The sequence below is a fragment of the Petaurus breviceps genome, unplaced genomic scaffold (assembly GCF_028583685.1).
Source record: "Petaurus breviceps papuanus isolate PSGF00001 unplaced genomic scaffold, PetGlider_PUasm1.0 470, whole genome shotgun sequence".
NCBI lineage: Eukaryota > Metazoa > Chordata > Mammalia > Diprotodontia > Petauridae > Petaurus > Petaurus breviceps.
Genome location: NW_027186350.1, coordinates 1,784,984 through 1,806,033, shown reverse-complemented (window position 1 = coordinate 1,806,033; position 21,050 = coordinate 1,784,984). Strand labels below are relative to the sequence as shown.

The following is a 21,050-nucleotide window of genomic DNA, read 5'->3' as shown; positions in this document are numbered from 1 at the left end:
CAGTGATGTTGACATCTTTCTTCCGGCTCTTATAAATTGATATGGGCACATTCCATTACCCACAGAATAATAGCTTGGTCCCCAAACCCTACAGTTTCCCCTCCATAAGATCCAAAGTCAGCTTCAACTATTTTTGGAAACTGGTGAAATCCTGAGGTCTTTCTGCCTACAAAACTAGGTTGAAACCCCAGCCTCTAGTTCTATAAAAGGATATTGGTGCAAGAGCCTTTCCTTGCACAATTTTAAAAAGAGATATCTCTCTAGAGGAAACCACTTTTCTTCAGCCTCAGAGAAGCAGCTGAAATTTGGCAGTGTTTCAAAGGTGAAGTCATTCACTCACTGCCTCTGTCTATATACCCCTTGGCAAATCCTTCCTCCCACCTCTATGGTTATGAATTTCTGCCTCTAGATGGCAGTACCACCCTAGTAGGAAAGGCCCCCTTCACCAGTGAAATGTTATCCCCTCAGGAGAACCCCAATCACTTTTTATAGATCACAGCCACTACATAGATCACAGAGCTGGGAAGAGACATAGACCTAGTACAATCCCTGGTATGAGGCAGCTTCAGGGAAAAAGAGAAGGGATGTTTTGTATAAAAAGGAGAGAAAAAAAATTTTCAGTATTCTTAAAAAGGTGGGGGTGGGGAGGGGCCAGGGCGGTGTCTAATAAACCAAAAAGTTCCATGGCAGGGATCAAGCCAGGGCCTCTAGCTTGTAAGCCATCAACACTCTCTCCTCCCAACCTGGTGCAAAAAATATCTTGGCCCCCACCCCCCCAAAAAAATGTCTAATAACACTTAAGTGATGGTAAAAACCAAAGGTTTTTGGACTACTTAACAGTCTACTAGCCCAAGGTGTCCCTGGAATACAGGATATTATGAAATAGGGTCCCAGTTCTCAAGCTGCTTACTAATACTGTGATCCTTCCTCACTGCAATGCCTCAGTTTCCTAATCTGTAAAATGAGGAGGTGGGACTGATTCGATAACCTTGGAAATCTCTTCCAGCTCTAAATCTACAATCAAGTCAGATTCCACCAAGAGCCATCATCGGGAGAAGTTGGATTATTATTTTCTCAGTATCCAAGGATTAAAATTAAACCTCTATAGGTCAGCAGACTCCCATCATCACTCCTATGACAGCCAATATACAATATAAATTTAAACAACCCAGACTTATATACATTCTTTACTTGATAGAGACATCACCCATGAGGGAGGAAGTTATTGGTGTCAAAGAGCTAGGGTAAATGAAAGAATTTAAGGAAGATGAGGGCCAGGGAAAGGGCTAAGGATGAATGGGGAAGGAAGAGATGGAGAGAGGAGGCATTAATTACCAGCAGCTCTTGGGGTTTGACAGAATTATCGGTATAGATGCACAGTTTCTCTGCTGTAAGGGGGATTGTTTCCTTCAGCTTAGAGGCCAGGAACATGCAGACAGCACCCAGAAGTTGTAGCCGGCACTTAGGAGTAGGCACCCCAGCTAAGAACCGGTCCAGGTAATTCATGGCCAAAGGGAAGACCTCTTCTTCGCATTTCTGCTCTTCACAGACCTATAAGGGGGGTGGGGAGGTGGAGGGGGTTGGGGGAGCAGGGGAAGGGGGGAGGGGAGAAGAGAGCATTGGAGAGAAAGAGAAAGAAAGACGGAGAATAAGAATACAGTTAGTCAACTTAAACGATTTCATTTTAGAGGGTGGGGAAGGGCTGCGGATGTGATGGAGTGATAAGATTAGAAGCAGAGGAAGTTATAGACAGCTGACCAGGTATCTGACATCCCGATTCCATTAAAGAAAAAAAAAACTGAATTAAATAATACCCCAAAGTCAAAGAAATAAACAGTATCCTGCCCATCCCACTTTCTATTGCTACATGCTTCTTTTGCTGGCTCTCAGCCCCCCTTTTTTTATTCCTTCGTATTAAAAAGTAAAACCAAAATTACCCAGGCAACTGGTGGGCAGTACTTGGACACATTCAGATCCCAGGACCCTTACTCTATTATTCCTTATACTTGAAAAAATGCTTGGGGGGGGGGGGGGGATGTGTGTGTGTGTGGGTGGAGCGTGGGCCTTAGCTTCAGTAGTTGCGGGTGGGGGGGGGGGGGGGGGGGGGATGTGTGTGGGTGTGGGTGGATCGTGGCTCTGAGATTCTGTAGTTGCGAGTGGGGTGGGGGTGGGGGTGGAAAAAGGGGGGGGAGGAGGAGAGGAAGAGATGTCGCAGTCCCAGCAGCACAGAGCTGGGGAAGTGGCCGTGCCTACTTCAAAAATTTACTAAAAATCGAGGAATAACCCTAGAGGAGCCCTTTCAGCACGAAAATTCCGAGAAGGGTTCCGGCTTTCCAAACGTGTGTGCTGGAGGTGCTTAGACACTTTTATTTGGACGCTTTAGAATGCTTCATTACGGAGATCCAACTAGCTCAGAGGCAGTTAAGAAGGAGCAAGTGACCGTTAAGTCCCGCTGGGCCCCACAAGGATGAGAGCAAGGGAAGGTAGTGGGGGTGGGGTGGAGAAACGGGAACGACGTAAAGAGCAATTGAGGGTCACCAACCGTCTTATTTTAGGGGTGTCCTGAACCCCTTTCCCTTCCTTCCTTACCCCACCCAAATCTCCGCACCAAGGAAACTGCTAAGCTGAACTCAGTAATCCCTCCAGGGATGTGGGATGGGGGTCAGTATAAAAAGCCAGAAGCGGGGTGCTGGGGTTATGGGGGTCTTCGGGAGGTCTGGAGGTAGTTTCAAGCTTCTTGAACCCGAATTTGCAAAGCAACATGGCGAAACCATGGCAGGTCCTGGGCTATGCATACGTGGGCACATTGAGAAACTTACTGGGCAAAGTTTTGGGTGGGGGAGGTGAAAGTGTGAGTGTGTATGTGGGGGGTCATCTCTGCCCCCCTCTTTTCTGTGCGAAGTCTGGGGCTACTTAATTCTCAGCCCCCCTTTCTTCTCCATTCCCCCTCCCCCCAGCCCACTCTAAAATGCCAACAGCGGAGCCCCGACCGCACGCGGAGACTTGGGGCTGAGATGAATTGGCTTTTTACACATTTTTTGGAACTTTTCTCCTCACATACCAATACACACATAAAAGCACAAGCGGGCGCGGACACATACACACAGACGCCGCACAGACACGCAGAAAGCAGCCTCCACAGGCTGGGGGTTGGAAGCTGAGAAACACATGCGAACCTGCACACGCGGGCTGGCTCAAAAGTCTTACCCTCTCTGGCCGCCACCCCCATTGCAAACCTCACCCAGATTCAGCCCAATCTCCCTCATTTTCCCTCCGCCCCCGCCCCCGATCCTGCCTCGCGCAGATCATAAAAAAGGCCACGAGTCCAGCAAAGGCGCGCGCGGAATAACCGAGCCTAAGTTAGGAGTGCGCGCTGCAAAAGCTCCAAGGTCCCAATCCCTCAAGATCCCCGAAAGAGAGGCAGGAGGTGTGTGTGGGGGGGAATTTGCCATGGGGAGGGTCCAGACCAACCTCCAGCATCCAAGTCGCCACCATTCTCCGCATGTAGGGCTGAATGTCCTTTTGCACGCATTTGAAATAGGAGCACTGGGGTAGATAGCGTTCCTCGATGGTGAGCAAGTTAAGCAAAACGCGGTCGTCGAACAACAGGCTGGGGTCGGGCACAGCCCTCCGTATGGGGTCCACCTCGCAGCACAGCAGCTCCATGACGTTCCCAAGGAACCGACTCCTCTTCCCTCCCCGCCCCCCCTTTCCTCAGATTTAGAAAAGGTTTTGGGGGGGGTGGGGGTTCTTGCCTCCTTCTTTTAGAAAAAAGGGGGGGGGGTTGGGAGGGAAGCAGGATGGGTAGATGAGGAAGAGGCTTTAAGAGGGCTGCTCTACTCACTCCTGCTCTCCCTTCAAACTTTTCTGGTCTGTCTTAGGCTCTCTTTCCTCCTGCAGAGGAGGCAGTGACGTAAGCCGGCTGGGCAGTTAGCTCCCCTCCCTCTCTCCCTCGACTCACTCTCTCCTCCCCCTAAGTTCCTCCTCCGCTCCTTCTTTCAGTCTGCCTCCCTCCCTCCCTTGCCCTCTCGTTATTATGGAGAACAGCAGCTGGTCAGACGTAACATCAAACGCTCCCCCCCCACCTCTTTTCTTTTCTCCTTTGCCCTCTCCCTCTATCCGCTCTAGGAAAAAGGAACCAGGGGCCCACGTTTAGGGGTAGCCCATAAAAAATGACAGCTTCCCGTTTCACCTCCTTCCTCCACTTTTTCAATGAATACTATCATGCAGTGTCCCAAAAGTCTTAGTGCAGTATATGTATGGGTTTAAGGTGGGGGTGGGAGGGTTCCCATTTCCCCGAACAAAACTGCCTCCTCTCACTTTGGCTTTCCTATATCTATCTCCAGATGCTTGGATGGGGAAGCATGTATGCAAGTGAGGGGGGAGTGGACAATTTTGAAATTTATCTTTAAGTGAAAAATCGGGGTTTGATTTAAAAAATAATTGCATGCCCAGCTTTAGATGGGGTTGAGGCTCCCAGACCGCCAAAGCTCCAGATAAACTTCTTTCTGCGCCCTTTAGTTAAAACGCTCAGAATACAATGTCCCGTCCCCGCCTCCCCTCTGAGTCCCGCGCGCGCGCTCGCTCGCTCGCATAAACCACCTTCCTTTCCTCTAGACTTGCAAGAGAAGGAAGAGGAAGGGGGACGGTTCCAGGGAGGAAGGGTGAATGCACCCCCAGCAGACAGGAACTCCGAGTGGGAAGCATTCTACTGGGGTTGTGTGTGCCTAGGCGGGGCGGGGGGGAGGGGGGCATGAAGCAATTGGCCAGAGACGATGGGGACTGTAAGGATAAGGAAGGTAGGGAAAGAGAGGAGTTTGGCAGAAGACCCAGGGATTCCCCCGGTAGTAAGCATTCGGGAGTTAAAGCCCCCTCTAGTTTGACTTTGCCTCTATCTGCGGAGAAGCAGCCGGAGGTTTCTGACCACACAGATACAGCTTTCTAGGAAATAGAGGGGAGGTGGAGGAGGGGACTGATTAGATTTAGCACCCCTCCCCCCACCTTTACTTCCTCGCAAAGCTGACAATCTCCGCAGTCATTTGCGTTCATCCAAATTGATTCCTCAGGATGCATTGCTGGCATTGAGGGTTATTAAGTGCATGGACCCTATCTCCAGGCCATTGCTGTTCTTCTTGCCCCCCACCCCCCCCCCCCCCCCCCCCCCCAGCATGTAACCTTAGGAGAATAGGATGTCATCTTTGCTATCTCCTCGCCACGCCCGTGGGACAGAGTTAGCACGTGCTGGGGGTACAGGACGCTGTTAGGTTCTTCTACCCTATAAGCTGAGGTAGAATGCTTTACAAGTTTTAAAGAGAGGGGACAGGAGAAAGGGCAAAGGGGGTGAGTGGGGAGAAGTTGGTGTGTGGAGGCGGTGAAGCTGTGTGATCTTGTTCATGAGATTTTCCTGAAGACCAAGAGGTGGAGTAGCAAAGGGTAGGTAGAAGTGGAGAAAATCCAAAGTGCATGCAATTAATTCAGCCCCTTTAAAGGAGGGTGGGGCGGAAAGGGTGGATGGTTGAGGGGAGGGGGCATATCACTTTAAAAGGGTGAGTAAGAGTTTGGGGAGCTGTCTCTCCCCTCCCTCTATTTGCATAGCCAATAGCTCAGAGACTCTTGCTACTGCGCGCTGAATGTTACTGGGCAGATTACTTTTTTTTTCTTAGTAGGAAGCATTCCCCTCTATATCAAAAGAAAGCAAAGTTGGCGAGAATCGAAGAGGGGGTTGGGGAGAGGAAGGAGGAACCTTCAGACCTAATCAATAGGGGAAGAATCGGTATCCGATCTACCCTGTGTGATTGCTGATTGGAAGCCATTAACTCTGTAGAAAGAAAAAAAAAAGTTAAAAAGCCCTGTTGGCAAACCCAACTTGCAAACTTGAAACTGTTCTGCGCCACAGATGACCCTCGGTTTGAATATAGTAGTACTGGGAATACAGTAAATTCATTTAAACTATTGATTTTAGTCAGCTTGGAGTTTCCGACTGGGGATTTGAGTCACTCTGGATAAATAAACATCTCTATTTTTAAAAGCCATTGAGAAATAACTCAAACTTCACCTAAGCTACAGATCAAAGGGGGGGGGGGGGGATGAAAGAAGGAAGGAGGGAGGCGTATTTAAAGAAAGAAGATATGTAATTGGGTAGCCAAGGACCGAAGCCAGGGACCGTTTCCAGCCCGGCAGTGTGTCATTCATATTTTGCATTATTTGCTAACTGGTCACCGTCCCTGCCCCATCTCCATGCAAGAAAATGGAAAGTACCGTTCTTACAAGATGCACTGTGGTGGGATGAGGCAACTCTCAGTTCCCCCAGTCCTTACTCACTCAGGGGGAGGGAAACTGGGGTGACAAGTCCTGGAGGCTTTGGGGGTAGGCTAAGATGCTAAGTCTACTCTGCTGCCCTTCCCCCTCTCTCCTAGCCGAGGCTTGCTTTACTTTGAAATACCAGCAAAGGGAGGCTGAGGAGAGAAAGGGGGAGGGGAGAGGAGGGACAAGAAAGAAATCTCGGATTCTATCCTTCATTCATTAAGATCGTGAGCTGGGGCAAATTCCGCTTGGCAGGCTAAGTCCATGAAAGCCTCTTTAAAAGTTTCTTCATTCTCTTCTTCCCATTACCGACTGTTCCCGTACGCTAGCGGCGCTCTTTATCGCTCTCTGGTCTCCAATTTATCTTCGTGGGGGAAGGGGGGTTTGTCCACACACGAGCCGTCTATGGCACTCCAGAGGCTAAAACGTAGCATTAAGAACAAAAAACAAAAGTAAAAAAGGACTACAGCGCTAAGAAGAAAACACTTTGGTTTCTAAGCACACACTAAAAACCGCATTTTGAGGGGGGGATTCAGAAGTTTATCTGTACCTTTAGCTAAGAAGCAAGCGCTTGGGTTTGACTTTGAGGTTAAAACAACCTCCAGGATCAAGGTTTTTCTCGGTGTGGATTCTTTTCCCTCTAGCAACTCAACTCCACAAAGAAACGTGTTCAGTAGTTTCAAGGCTAAATTTTGGGGAATATAAATTCTCTCGTCTCTCTGCCACGGCCCTCCCCCTCTCCCCCCAGTTCCTTCTCCACGTGTTCGGGTAGTTTCGGTTGGAAAGTGTACAAAACGCTGTAGGGCTAGGGACCAGCCCGGTGTTCTGAGCCGCGTGTAACAGCGCTGGAATCCGCAGTAACACACTCACCTGGCAAATGCATCCCAGCCAGGTGAGCTTGGAGCTGGGTGAAAGTTTAAAGGCACGTGTTCAGAGCACGGACCCATAGCCTCCAACTGTAAACAGTGCTTCGCCGAGCAACAAACTGGGACATTGGGGAGCATTTCCTCCCTTGGCCAAACTAGGAGGTCAAGGTGGGGGAGGGGGGCGGGAAGAGGAGGAGTAATCCTTTCTTTGATGGTGGTTTATTATTTCATGAAAGGTGAGATGGTTAGAAAATTAAAACATAATTAACCCTAAGGTCATTTGAAAATCTCGGCGCAAGATTATTTCCCTCCTTTGAAACTTCAAGAAGAAATGAAGAAAGGGAGGAAAATGAAAGAAGGACAAAGGTTGGTAAGAGGAGGAAAGGCAGGGGAATAAGAATGAAAGGAGAATGCGGTGGGGATGGGTTGTAGACCAAAGTGGCAGTTTGTTTTGCCCCGGGTTGGGGAATACAGGTATGAAAGTGTACTTTCAGTTTCCTGCGAGCAGTCCACTGTCGGATCCCTAGGGCGTTTCAGGCGAGAGGATGGGTCAGGTCTTGTGTGTGTTTCTTTATCTGTCTGATTATTCTGTTTATTTACTATATTTTAATACAGACCCGTGTTTTCTTCCGGAGGCAGCAGATGCAAGTGCATTTTAAGAGGCCATCCGCTTGCCTTATGTTCACCTACTAGCACCCCACTCTTCTTTCCGGGAAAAGTAACGATAAATAAATAAAAGGTCAAAACTTTCCACGGTTCTCCTGCCTGATTCTGCTTTTCACACTTCTTACAGGGCCGGGAAATTTATTACAGCTTTATGGAAATTTATTTTCCAACAATATGGGTGGTGGGAGTTCGCCTTGAAGGAGTCACCGCATCCTGGAGCGCCCCCGACTCCCCAGCAGGAAAAAAAAAAAAACACCTATCTTCTCCATGGTTTTCCCTCCTGGGGAGCCCTCCTGGCCCCAGCCCCCCTATTCATCCCTGTGGGGGTAAGGGGAAGTGGGGCGCAACCTTGGCAATTACTCTTAAGTAGCCACCACGCGGCTTTTTCGAGGAATTTTGACGTCATTCACACGTGGGGGGAAGGGGCTGGGAGAGCAAGAGGAAGCTGTCCGGGAGAGGGGGAAGGGTGTGGAGGGAAGCCGCAGCTTGGGTGGGGGGTGTTGGTCGAAGGGTCTCCCCACGCCACTCCACCCCCAGTCTCCTCCATTTCAGCCCAGCTGAGCTCTCCGTGATCCGGCTTTGCTAGCCCCGGGGTTGCCGGCAAATTTGCTTGCAGGAATTGCCAGTGCCTGAATCTTCCTTGGCAACTCTGATCCAAACTTGTATTGCTTCTCGGCCTTCACCTCGAGACTCCTCCCCGCCATCATCTACACTTCCCAGAAAGTTTCTTTTTACTTTGGTCTCGGTAGCATGTTAATTCTGCTGGGGGGTAACCCCCCCTCTTCACCAGCATTTTTCTGTTACCTCTGAATATCGAGATCTGCTGATAATCGCGATTGTTGTTCGCCACCCAATCTACTACGTACTCCCTCTCCTAACTAAAGTCAAAGAAAAAGTAGCTTTAAAGGAGAGCCGTATCCCTGACCTAGGGACCTTTGGACTAGTGAATGACTGAATGTGTTCTTCTGTTGTTCAGGTAATGGGTTCTAGAGTCAGTTTCACAAAAGCAGTTTTCATGCTCAATAAACTCCCCTCTCCACCGCCCCTCCCCATGCTTCCACATAGAAGAATGGGGGCTTTGGTGGGAGGGTGATTACTCACGGAATAAAGCCATTAGTAGATATAAGCATTGCTGCTTGTACTTTCTTAGACTAGCTGTTTACTCACAAGAGTTTACAAATAAACCTTTTGAATTAGTTCCATTGACCAAGGGCAAAGGATGCAAAGGGCAGGGGAGAGAGGTAGGCGACAAAGGCTATCCAACTGGTATCTGGTTAACTGTGAATTTAACCAAGAATTTATTACTTTCTTTAAAGCATTTCTGATTCTTTTTAACCTTTCCTTTGGGGTGACAGAGAAAAGTTCCTTTCCCAAAGCCAAGTTGGCAGTTTCTGACTTTATAATGAAATATAGTGGAAGAATTAAAACTGGGACATTGGAGGGTCTTGAGGTGTAGGACTTAGAGGGAAGGTACACACAACCAAACCACAGGAAGTAACAGTGTAAATTTGTATTTATGTCCATATGCAGATTTGTTGTACCATTGAGGAAATGGTTTGGAGCTGAGCTTTAAAAAAAAAAAAAGGCAGCCCTGAGGAAAAATCATTTGTCTCAGATTGGGAAAGGGAGGATTATGGGGTTCGAGTACCCTAGTTGTGTATCATGGGTATGATGAGGTATCATGAAGTGTAGAAACATTATTTTTAAAAGAGTTGTTATAAAAGAAGTGCTCTTTTTTTAAAAAAAAAATTCTACTTTTTTTTTGCTTTTTTACCCCTTTTTAATAGCTGCTGATGTGACTCAAGCAAGTATTTTGTAATTAACCTCTGAAGAATAATAATTAGTAAAAGTTACAATTTTTTAAATGTATTAATGTTATTGGTGGTTGTGTGGTTGATTTGCATCATGGTGTCTGATTTGACCCACACTTGACTTGTATGTAGAAAGATAGGAAGTAAAATGATTTAGTAAAAAACAATGAATGTAATTTTAAAAAATGAAGGGGCCAAAGGAATTGTTTGAGAGTCTGAAAAGTCACGTGTCTAAAATTTTATTTAGATTCATTATTGGGTTTCTGAGAAGTTGAGCCAAGTTCTTTTTAAAAGAAAATTCTTACTAGTTTGTCAAGACCATATTCAGAGATTGTTTCATAGAATAATTGCAATTTGTTTTCACATTTAATAAGAAATTACAAAAGAAATTTATTCTCATCCTCCAAAATCTATTTCCTAGGAAACCTGAGTCTACTTCTGATTTTGTAGTTTTCTTTATCATTCACCAATTAAAACAAAATTGGACCTAGATATATTTGCTAATAATTTTACATTTTATTTTTAAAACATAAGGTTTGTTGCTTTGTTAGTAGAATATCCATACAGTCCATAAGAAGGTTGAGCATACTGGTTTTGCAGATGACAGTCATTTTCAAATTGATGAATAAAAACTGGGCAAATAAGTTAATATTTAATTTTCTTGGTTTGTTCTTTGTTTTTATGGTAAAATGTTTTTAAGTCTTTCAAAGTTGCTTTCCTTTATAATGTTATAGTCATATAAATTGTTCTTCTGGTTCTGCTCAGCTTCTTCTGCATCAGTTCATGCAAGTGTTTCAGATTTCTCTGAATCCATATATTCATAATTCCATTATTACAATAATATTTCAGTCCATTCCACTGCACATATTTTGTTTAGCAATTATTTTCTCTGATGCTTTTTTACAGAGGTCAGATATGTTGAAAATAAGTAAATTTAAAGATACAAAGCAGGTTATTCCCAGAGTTTCGTAATCTCCAAAATGTACAACGATCACATCCCTGATATTTTAGGATTGACCTGAATATATATTTTACCTTCTATTGTGTATAGCAGAAGTTAATCCATTCTAGAAGATGCATTTCCTCCTCATTCAGCTTTAAATAGGATTTGTATACTTATGTTAACTTGAAAGTAGGTTTGTGCCTATGCATAACCAAAACAAATGAGAAAATCAACCCTTCTACTTTGTTGTTGTGTATGAGTGAAGATGAAATTAGAGTAGAAAATTCAAGCTAATTTCTAATGTTATCTACCTCAAATGACATTTTCATTGTGGCTGGATGATCTGAGTCAAATAATTCTTTGAGGGGTTTAGGGGTGAATTCCTAAATGGGCATCAAATGTTGGGGGAAATCACAGAGCACAGTCAAGATGTAGTCATGGCAAATGATACTAAAGTCAGAAAACTATACCTTTAACATGTCACTGGTTTGGGAATTTCACTAATGTGGGTATATCTTTCTTTGAAGAAGATACTGGTATTCAGACAGTAGTAACAAAACTGCCCTGCTGGTCTGTGTCCTTTTCTGAAGTTCCTTCTACTTTCTTCTGGGTATTTTTAAAAATGCTTGATTGCTGTTTATTTTTGTTATTTATTTTCACATTACTATCTCTCCTATCAACTTCCCTTTCCTCCACATAGAAGTCTTCCCTTGTAATAAATACATACCATGAAGCAAAACAAATCACTACATAAAGTATATGTCCCATTCTGAGCTTCTAGTCCATCAATGCAACTTGGAAGTATGTTTCTTTAGCAGTCTTTTGACTTAATGATTGGTGATTGTATTGATCAGATTTTCTTAAGTCTTTTTTTTTTAATAAAAAGATAATTTATTTGAATAACTTTCTTCAGAAAGCTGCAGAATGACTACTTAATGCTTCTTGGTAAACCGGTAAAGTCAACTCTATATGTCCTCCCTTTGTGCTTCTATTTTGCAAAGACAATTAAGTCTAATCCCTCAGCTCCTCATTCTTTAGTCTGTTTAGCTGAGTGTCCATGTGGATGGAGCATGTGATAGAAGACAACTAAACTTGTGGCATCATCCATTAAATTTCTTTGAATCTGGTTAATGAACCAACCATCATTCTTTTTCTTATTTACCAGATACCACACCATTTCACCAAAATGTCTTGCAAAAGGTTATATTTACCATGTTTTTGTATATCTTCACATGTCTGATGATGAATTTTAATATAATCAGTTGAATCTGGCCCAAACTGCGAAACACAGAGATTGAGGACATCTTCACAACGATGCTGACTGAACAAAGTCAGAAGATTTTCTTCCTGGAACATTAGTGGTGGAAAAATCTTAGAAATTCTTTGGGGGAAAAGACCTATATCATTGTGTCTTGTTCTTCCCATGAAGGCTCTGTGTAGAATACCACTTGGTTTCCTGAAAACAATGAAACGCTCAAGATGCTAAATGCTAAATGTTGAATCGGTAAACACGAATTTGGCGGTATTGATTCCTTCAAGGATTTTATCATCAGCTAATACATCATTTATTGGCTCTCATTCTTTCAACACAGGAGGCGTTCTTAGCTGATCTTTAGCTGCCTCAGTGGGATCTCTTGCAGCCAATTCTCTTTTTGTCATTAGCTTATATGTTGGAGGCTTAAGTTGTTGCTTAATTGGTTTTAAAACCTGCAAATCCAAACCAGTCATTTTAGTGACTACATTTTGAACTTCTTCATCTGTGAATTCTGGCTTCTTTGCCTCCAAGCAATCAGTTAGCCTCAGAGCCCACCCGAAGATAAGACAGCCCTATTCTGAAGGCCACTGGCAAGAGCTGGTTGGGGAGCAAGAATTGGGGCAGGGCTCTGATCCCCAGAAGCCCCGTGCCCCGGATGCCACTTGGCAGAGCCAAAGGGAAGCTGGTACCCTAAAGGCCGCCATCACTCCACCAGCCTTCTGCCCCAGCCTTTCTTAAGTCTTTAAAGTTGTTTCCTTTAAAATGTTGTAGAGCAATAAGTTGTTTTCCTGGTTATGCTTACTCTACTTTGCATCAGTTCATGCAAGTCTTCCAAGTTTCTCTGAATCCATCATATTTCTAATTTCTTAAGGTATAGTAATATTCCATCACATTCATATAACATAATTTGTTCAACCATTTTCCAATTGAAGGATACTCATTTTGTTTCCAGATTTTTTTGCTGATAAAAATAAAGTTTGTACACATGGGTACAGTATTTTGCTTCTGTCTTTAACTTCTTTGGGGATCTGGTTCAAAGAGTAGACTTAATTTAGTGACTTTTAGTTGCAAATTGCTTTCCAGAATGACTGGCTCACTTCAGACTACCAAGCTTCTCTAACTTTTTCCATAGATTCATAGACTGAGAGCTGGAAAAAATTATAGAAATGATTTAAACCAACCTTACTTTACAGATGATGATACTAAAGCTCTAAGATGTATAGTCATTTTCCTTAAGTCACACAGACAGTGAGAAAGAAAGTCAAGTTTTGAACCCAAATTTTCTTACTCTAAAATGAATGTTCTTTCCAGCCCTTGCCTTCCTTGTAAACAATTGTACTTTTAATATTTTTAAAAAGCACTTATGATTCAAGCTTGTCCTGAATGAGTTCAAAATCACTTTTATAAAAGAAAATATTTATATTTTTAAAATTTTTATTGATGCCTTTTGTTTTTACATTACTTTTGTTTCCAGATACTTACCTCTCTATATTCCCTGTTCAATGAGTCTTCCTTTGTAATAAAGATTAAAAAAGAAAAGAGAAAAAAATAATTCAGCAAAATAAACCAATATGTCAACCATATCTGAGAGTAATATTTCACACCATTAATGTCCCCATCAGTGGAGTGAGCAGAGTGCATATTTTCACCTCTTCTAGGTTCAAGTTTTGTCATTTTAGTTATATATCATTCAGTTCCATTTCATTGCTTTTCTTTTTTGAAATATTATAGTCATCGTGTTTTTCCTGGCTCTGAATCAGTTCATTTAAGTATAATGGTCAATAGATTTTCTTTTTTGTTTTTTTTCTTCTCTACATTTAATTTTTAATTTTAATTTTCAACATATTTTTTTTCAAGGATCAAGCACATTTTTTCTCCCTGTCACGCTGTCCCCCACTTAAAAAAAAATATAAAACCCTTGTAACAAATAAACATAGTCAAGCAAAACAAATTTCCACGTTGTCCACATCCAAAAATACGTCTCATTATACATATTATGTCTCTGTGAGAAAATGGGTATGATTCTTCCTCATCTGTCCTCTAGAATCATGACTGGTCTGGGTTGCTAAGAGTTCCTAAGTCTTTCAAAACTGTTCATTTTTACAATGTTGTTTTTGCAGTATAAATCATCCTCCTAGTTCTTCTCACTTCATTGTGCTTCGAGCCATACATTTCCCAAGTTTATTTCTTATAGTACAAAAGTATTCCTTTTCATTCATATAATATCATTTGGTTCAGCCCTTCTCTGATTGATGGGTACTCTTTTAGTTTTAAGTTCTTTGCCACCACAAAAATATCTGCTATAAATATTTTTGTACATATAAGTTATATTCTACTTTCCGTGATATCCTTAGGGGATAGGCCAGATAGTAGTATTGCTGTGTCAAAGGGTATGAACAGTTTAATAATTTGGGGGGAATAGTTCCAAATTGCTTTCTAGAATGACGATACCAGTTCATAGCTCCACCAGTAGTACATCAATGCATCTATTTTCTGTGGTCCCTCCCAACATTTGTTATTCTTTTCAAAGAAACAGCTTTCAGTATTGCTTATTATTTCTATAGCCTTTTTATTTTTCATTTTATCTCTTCCCTAATTTTCAAGGTTTCCTTTTTGTTCTTTTGCATTCTCAGTTATTAATACTCTTTTTTTAAAAATTTATTAATGTATGTTTTTCAGGAAATAAAATTTTTCCTTGGAGGACTACTTTAGCTGCATACCACAAATTTTGGTTCTCATCATTATTGTTCTCATAGTTATTTATTTTTTTTAAGGTTTCTTCTTTGACCATAGAACTGTTTAGAACTCTAAATAAGGGTGTCATTATCAAGTCTCCATTCAAGTCTGTATCTTTTGCTTGTGTTCCCTGTATTTTAATTACTATTTTTATTGGGTTATGGATACTTTTAGTAGTTTTGGTCTTATTCATTTATTTATAATTTCTCTATGCCCTAGTAATGATCTGTTTTGATAAAGTACTATGTGGTAATGAGAAATCCATATGTTATGTAATGTTCCTTTCCAGAAGATGACTTAAATCTTTCCGATCTAATTTCAACAATTTATTAGATTCTATATTTTCCTTTTTGTTGATCTTTCTGTCAGATTTATCTAAATCTAAGTGAAAAACATTAAAGTCTTCTATATTTGCTGCATTTCTTTTTGCAATTCAGTTAACTGTTCCTTTATGTATTTAAATTCTATGTCATTTGGTGCATATATATTTAGAACTGATATTGTTTCATTGTATTTAGTTTCCTTAAGCATACAAATAGCTCTTCTCATTTCTTTTTATTTTGCAAATTTTTATTTTAGAGATATTTAGTAAAATGATTTCAAAGACAAGAAAGACAATTTTGCTATAGACAACTTTGCTGTAGACCCTCATTTTCATTCTAAAGAATGTCTGTTTAGTTTTAGATATGTTTCTTTTATGCAGCAAATGGTTGGATTTTGTTTTCTTACCCATTCTGCCTTTTTAAAAAATTAATCTGTTTATGTTTAAAAGTATTATTGCAAGGTTTATGGTTTCCTCCTTATATTTCTCCTATTTTGTTTATTTTTACCCCCTTTCTTTTTTAAGTTAGTATTTTGTTCCTGAAATTGGTTTTGCTTACCTTATAATGATGATAGTCTTTTCCCACAGACTTTTTTCTGTCTTTTTTAACTCAATCTATTTCAAGTTCCTTGAATTTGTTTAAATTGTTAGTTTTTTTTGTTTTTTATTTTTTCTTCTTCTTTTGACTCATCTTTTTTTCCCTGTCCAGTTAAATGTGTGTCAAAATCTTTCCTCCAACTTTTCATTGAAGTAATATTCTTTTTTTTTTGTTTTGTTTTTGGAGGACAATTGGGTTAAGTAACTTGCCCAAGGTCACATGGCTAGGTTTTGTGTTAAGTGTCTGAGGCTGGATTTGAACTCCGGTCCTCTTGACTCCAGGGCCGGTGCTCTATTCACTGCGCCACCTAGCTGCCCCGAAGTAATATTCTTTTACAGTGCCATTTTTGAAGAAGTTTTCCTTTGCTTTGTCCCCCTTATTTCTCTTCTATTCTAATTTGTTTTGAATTCTATTTCCTATTCATAGGCTATTGTACCTGTACTTGTTCCTCCTTTATTCTCTGTCCCTTAGGAAGGTAAAGCTTCCAAAGAACCCAATTTGAATTCCTTCCTCTATCCCATTTCTAATAATTACCTTTGTAAATCTTTCCTCATCCTTTTTTAAAATCTATTGTACACACACTCTTAGAAATATTGGTTCATGAAGGAAGTAATGTTGTATGGTAATATAACATGGTGGGAATTACTATTTGTTCTAGTATGAAGTCTAGAACTAGCTCCTGTCCTCACAATAATCACTTTCTTTTCGAAGACCCAGTTAGCTCTCTATGGCTCTGTTTTTCTTACTATCCTGGGTGCTGGCTACCCTTAGGGATTCACCTCTCCTGAGATGTGATGAAGTTCTTGGAACTAAAACCCTTTGTAAATATCTCCACACCTTCCAGTTCATCAAGATTGTAAGACTGTTCCTTTTCCCCTGTGGGACAATACTCTTTTCTGTTAATTCCTTCATTCTAGCCTCTACCCTCAATTGCTTATATAATATTCTCCCATAGTCCTAACTCTTAGTAAAGAAATTACTATCTTTTCTGTTCACTTATTGATTGGGTGGGGAGTACATACAAGAGTGGGCTGGTAAATGTTTAACAGCTGACTCTCTGGGAAAAATATACACAGAACACACTTTTAAGTTTAATCTGCATCATTACCATCTTCTCTATGACTTTCTTAAGTCTAGACAATCAACAAAACAATAAATGAAGCGCTGATTTTTGAAGTATAAATGCTTATCCTGAAAATTTAACAATCATCTCTTGAGAGTCAGCTCAAGATGGTTCTAGTATACCACTGAGTAAAATTTTGTTTCCTTTTCTTTCTGCATTCACTCAATCTCCCACTGTATTATCCATCCAGCAAAAGATATTTCTTCAGTCATAGTGATTGCAGGATTTAGGCTATGGAATATTCAACTTTCCCTTCTCTTCTTTTTCTTTAAATTCCCCTTATGTTATTTGCCTCTCTGTCTCTTGATCTGTATTTTTTTCCCTTGCTTTTACCCCTTTAGTTCCATTTATTATTTTTCTTTTTTAAACAATAAAGAGAATTAGTTTTATTACTTTATTTTAAAAATAATTGTTCTTACTTTTCTGGTATTTTTCTTGTTTGGACTATTTTAAAGTTAGGTATTTGACTGACCTTTGCTCTTTTTCTTTGTTTTTTTCAGGAGTGCTTTAAATGTCTCTCCTTAGTTGAAAATCCATCTTTTTAAAATTATTGATTGTTAGCTTAACTTTGTATTATATGCTACTTTTTTGTTATACATTTCTGGATTATCTTTTTCTTTTTTTTTTGCTTTTTGGAGAGCAATTGGGGTTAAGTGACTTGCCCAAGGTCACATGGCTAGTTTTTGTGTTAAGTGTCTGAGGCTGGATTTGAACTCCTGTCCTCTTGACTCCAGAGCCAGTGCTGTATTTACTATGCTTCCTAGCCACCCCCAGGATTATCTTTTTCTATCATTTTCTCTGATTTCTTTTGACTATAAAGTAATTCTAGGTTATTCAAATTGGTGTTCACAGCTGAAGTACTTGCTCCTGGTTGTTGCAAAATTCTTCTGTTAGTGAAGTTGCAAAATTTAAGTGCTCTATACCTTTGAGTTTCAAGCTTAGATTTAAAAAAAAATTTTTTTTCCTGACAGTGATCTTTAGATTTGTTATTTGATGCTTTCTTGTCTGTGTTCAAATGTTCTGAACAGTTTTCTTGTATTCTTTCCTACGGTATGGCACTCCGGTTTTTTGATTTGTTATTTACTTCTAGGAGAACTAACATCCTTAAGTTGCCTCTGTCCATTTTGTCTACAAGGTCGTTTTGGCTTGCATTGGTCCAGTTATTCTTTTAAAGTTTTTGCTCCAGATTTCCTTCCAAGTCAATTTTTTTTGTTCATAGCCTATCACTCTCTCTGTTCTTTTGATAGAATGTCATGTCTTCTATACTTTCCTTAAACCCAGTCCTCTTCCTAATGTTCCTATTTCTTTTAGCAGCACAATTCTTCAGCTCACCTGGCTCTCAACCTTGGAGTTATCTACAACTCCTTGACTCTCCCCTCTTCCCCACCCTCCCATCCAATCAATTGCTAAAACGTGTTAATTCATCTCTTTAGCTAGGGCTCAGCCCAAATGATTAATTATTAGGTGAGTGAAAAGTGGCTCACTTAGCCCATTCACTGTATTTCCAGCTGGCCCTTGATACCGTGCTTCATATTCACTTCTCATTGAATCATCCATCCATCCATCCATCCATCCACCTAGGGCATCTTTCCATTTACCTGCCTCTTTCCACCTGGAGCATCACACTCTGCACCAAACCCAGATTTCTGGGCCTTTGCATCCTGGACCTATAGAATTCATGCCCCTAAGACTCTAGGGAAATTAATCCACTCATCTTTGTAATTCTAGTCCTATGACAAAGAAAGCCCAGTTGATTGGTGACTGGGTGAGTGTAAACTAGTCCATTTAGTGTCTTGTATCCACTGCCATCCCTATACACTACACCCTGCTTCACCTTTTTATCCCAACCATCAATCTACTCAGGCTGTCATACCATTTGACTGGCAAAACAAAAATACTTTCTTGTCCCTCTGCCTAGCCATCCTTTTTTTGCCTCCTTGTCTCCTTCTACCTCTTGCTCTGGATACAGTGATCAAATAAATATTAACATTACTTCTGGAAAGGTTGTATTGATTTACTGTTCTTTATCAACTTGCCATCTCTGGCTAGAGATCACAACAGACTAAAACTCTTTCCTGGCCATCACTCTCCTTTATGGGTTGCCTTCCCCTTTTGGAATATAAGCTCCCTGAGGCGACGATTTTCTCTTTTTATATTTTATTCTTTCTGCCTAGCTCAGTGTCTAGAACATACTAAGCACTCATTCATTCATTCCAAACATTTTTTGCATATCTCCATTTTTCCACTCATAGGCCCACCTCCCTAATTCAGGTTCTCATCACTTTTCACCTAGAAGATTGCTATAGCCTTTTAAATGGTCTCATTGCCTTCAAGTCTCTTACCTGCCACAATGATATTCCTAAAGCACGAGTCTGATCATGTTGCTTCCCCCCACCCCCATCCTGTGAGATTGCCTGTACTGCCTGCCTACAGTGTGGGTTGGGGGTGAACAGTGGAAACATTGAGTTAGAGCTCTAAGTATCTTTGTTGTTTCATATTGCTTCATCTTGTTTTTACCTTACCTAGGATTACCTATGCCATTTTCTGCCTTTGTCCTATTCATGCACTGCTTCAGGAAAATGGAGAAAATCATGAAATCATGCTGGCTGTTCCATATTCTCATCTAGGCTCTCATTGAAACAAGGCAGTCTTTTTTATTGTCACTTAGTTGTTTTCAGTTGTGTTTGGCTCTTGGTTACCCCATTTGAGGTTTTCTTGGCAAGGATACAGGAGTGGTTTGTCATTACAGGTGAGGAAACTGAGGCAAACAGGGTTAAGTGACTTGCTCAGTGACTTAAGTATCTAAGGCTGGTTTTGAACTCAGGTTTTCCTGACTCCAGGACTGGTACTCTATCTACTTCTCTTCTCTCCCCGCTCTCACTAATCTTCATTCCTTCTCTGCCCACTTGATGCTTCCCTACTGGCTACAAACATATCTGTGTCTCCCCAATCCTTAAGAGACCCTCACTTGATCCAGCTATCCTTGCTAGTTATATTGTCCCTTTCATGGCTAAAGTCCTTGAGAAGCCCATCTATAATTGGAGTACTTCCACTTCTTTTCCTCTCACTCTCTTCTTAAGTCTATAGTTTGGCTTCTGATCTTATCATTTAACAGAAGTTTCTCTCTCCAAAAGTTCCCAACGATCCTTTAATTGTCAGATTGAATGGTCTTTTCTCAGTCCTCGTGTTTCTTGACCTCTCTGCAGCCTCTGGAATTGTCAATCTCCCTCTTCTGCTTGATACTCTCTTTTCTCTAGGTTTTTGTGACACTGCTCTCTCCTGAATGACCACTCCTTCTCAGTCTTCTTTACTGGACCTTCATCCAGGTCACACTTGTAATGATGGCTGTCCTCCAAGGCTCCGTTCTGCATCTTCTTTTCTCTCTCTACACTTAGTATAGCTTGATGATCTCATCAGTTTGCCATGGACTTAATCTCTCTATGCAGCTTATTCTTATTTGTCTAGCCCTAACCTCTTCCTGTTATCTATTTTCACATATTCATCTGCCTGGTTTACTTCTCAAAGTGGATGTCTTGTGGACATCTTAAACTAAACGTGCCAAAGACTGCACTCATCTGCTCTACCCAACCCTCTCCTCTTCCTAACTCCCTTGTTACTGTCAAAATGTGCTACTATCCTCATAGTGTATAATCTATGGGTTATTCTTAACTCTTCACTTTTTCTTATCCCTGCTATCCAATCAGCTAGCAAATCTTGTCATTTCTACCTTTGTAACATCTCCTTTATTTGCCCCCTTCTCCCTTCTGACACTGCCACCACTATGGTGCATCCTTATTACTTTATGCCAGTAACCTGATCGGTCTCCCTGCCTCATGTCTCTCCCAATTCCAATTCATCCTCCACTCAGCTGCCAAACTGATCTTCCTAAAGCTGATCTAATCATGTCACACACCTCTCACCCCCCCACCACCCCTGCCCCAATTCAATTAACTCCCCTTTGGGAACCACTGGAGTTTTGTAAGAAGCCTTTCAGATTATCTCCAATTTCGCCTTATTCTTTCTTGCTTATACATAGTTGTTTGCATCTTTTCTTTCTCATTAGACTGTGAGCTCCTCAAGAACAGGGACTATTTCTTTGTTTTTCATTATATCCCTTAACACTAAGTACCTACTATGTGCCAGGGTGTTTTGTTAAGTGCTTTACAGATATCATATTTGAACCTTAACAACCCAGGGAGGTAGGTGCTTTTATTATCCCTGTTATACAGTTTCAGAAACTGAGACAGAGGTTGTGACTTGCCCAGGGTATAACAGCTCATAAATGTCTGACTCCAACCCAGTTCTCTAGCTACTGAACCATTTAGCAGGCATTTAATAAATAATTGTTGACCTGATTGACCTCAAATTGATAACATCACAGATCTAGCAACATACAGCTCTTCTGAGGTATCAAAAAAAAAATTGTA

At 41.4% G+C, this 21,050-nt stretch overlaps 1 protein-coding gene, 1 long non-coding RNA gene and 1 pseudogene across 2 annotated transcripts in view; 1 reads left to right on the top strand and 2 right to left on the bottom strand.

The window, feature by feature from the left end:
- CCND2 (cyclin D2) overlaps positions 1-3,913 on the bottom strand; it is a 39,421-nt gene extending 35,508 nt beyond the window's left edge. Inside the window, exons 1-2 of the mRNA XM_069101472.1 lie at positions 3,472-3,913; positions 1,336-1,551 (exon numbers count right to left, since the gene is read on the bottom strand). Coding sequence (XP_068957573.1) covers positions 1,336-1,551; positions 3,472-3,666 — 411 coding nt within the window. The 5' untranslated portion in view covers positions 3,667-3,913. The remainder of the gene's footprint in view (positions 1-1,335; positions 1,552-3,471) is intronic.
- Positions 3,914-7,245: 3,332 nt separating this feature from the next.
- Positions 7,246-7,927, top strand: LOC138171923 (uncharacterized). Its single transcript, XR_011170999.1, has 2 exons — positions 7,246-7,535; positions 7,785-7,927. It is a non-coding gene; the product is annotated as an uncharacterized lncRNA (long non-coding RNA).
- A 2,090-nt stretch (positions 7,928-10,017) lies between these two features.
- Positions 10,018-19,994, bottom strand: LOC138171902 (small ribosomal subunit protein mS22 pseudogene; annotated as a pseudogene).
- Positions 19,995-21,050: the final 1,056 nt, after the last annotated feature.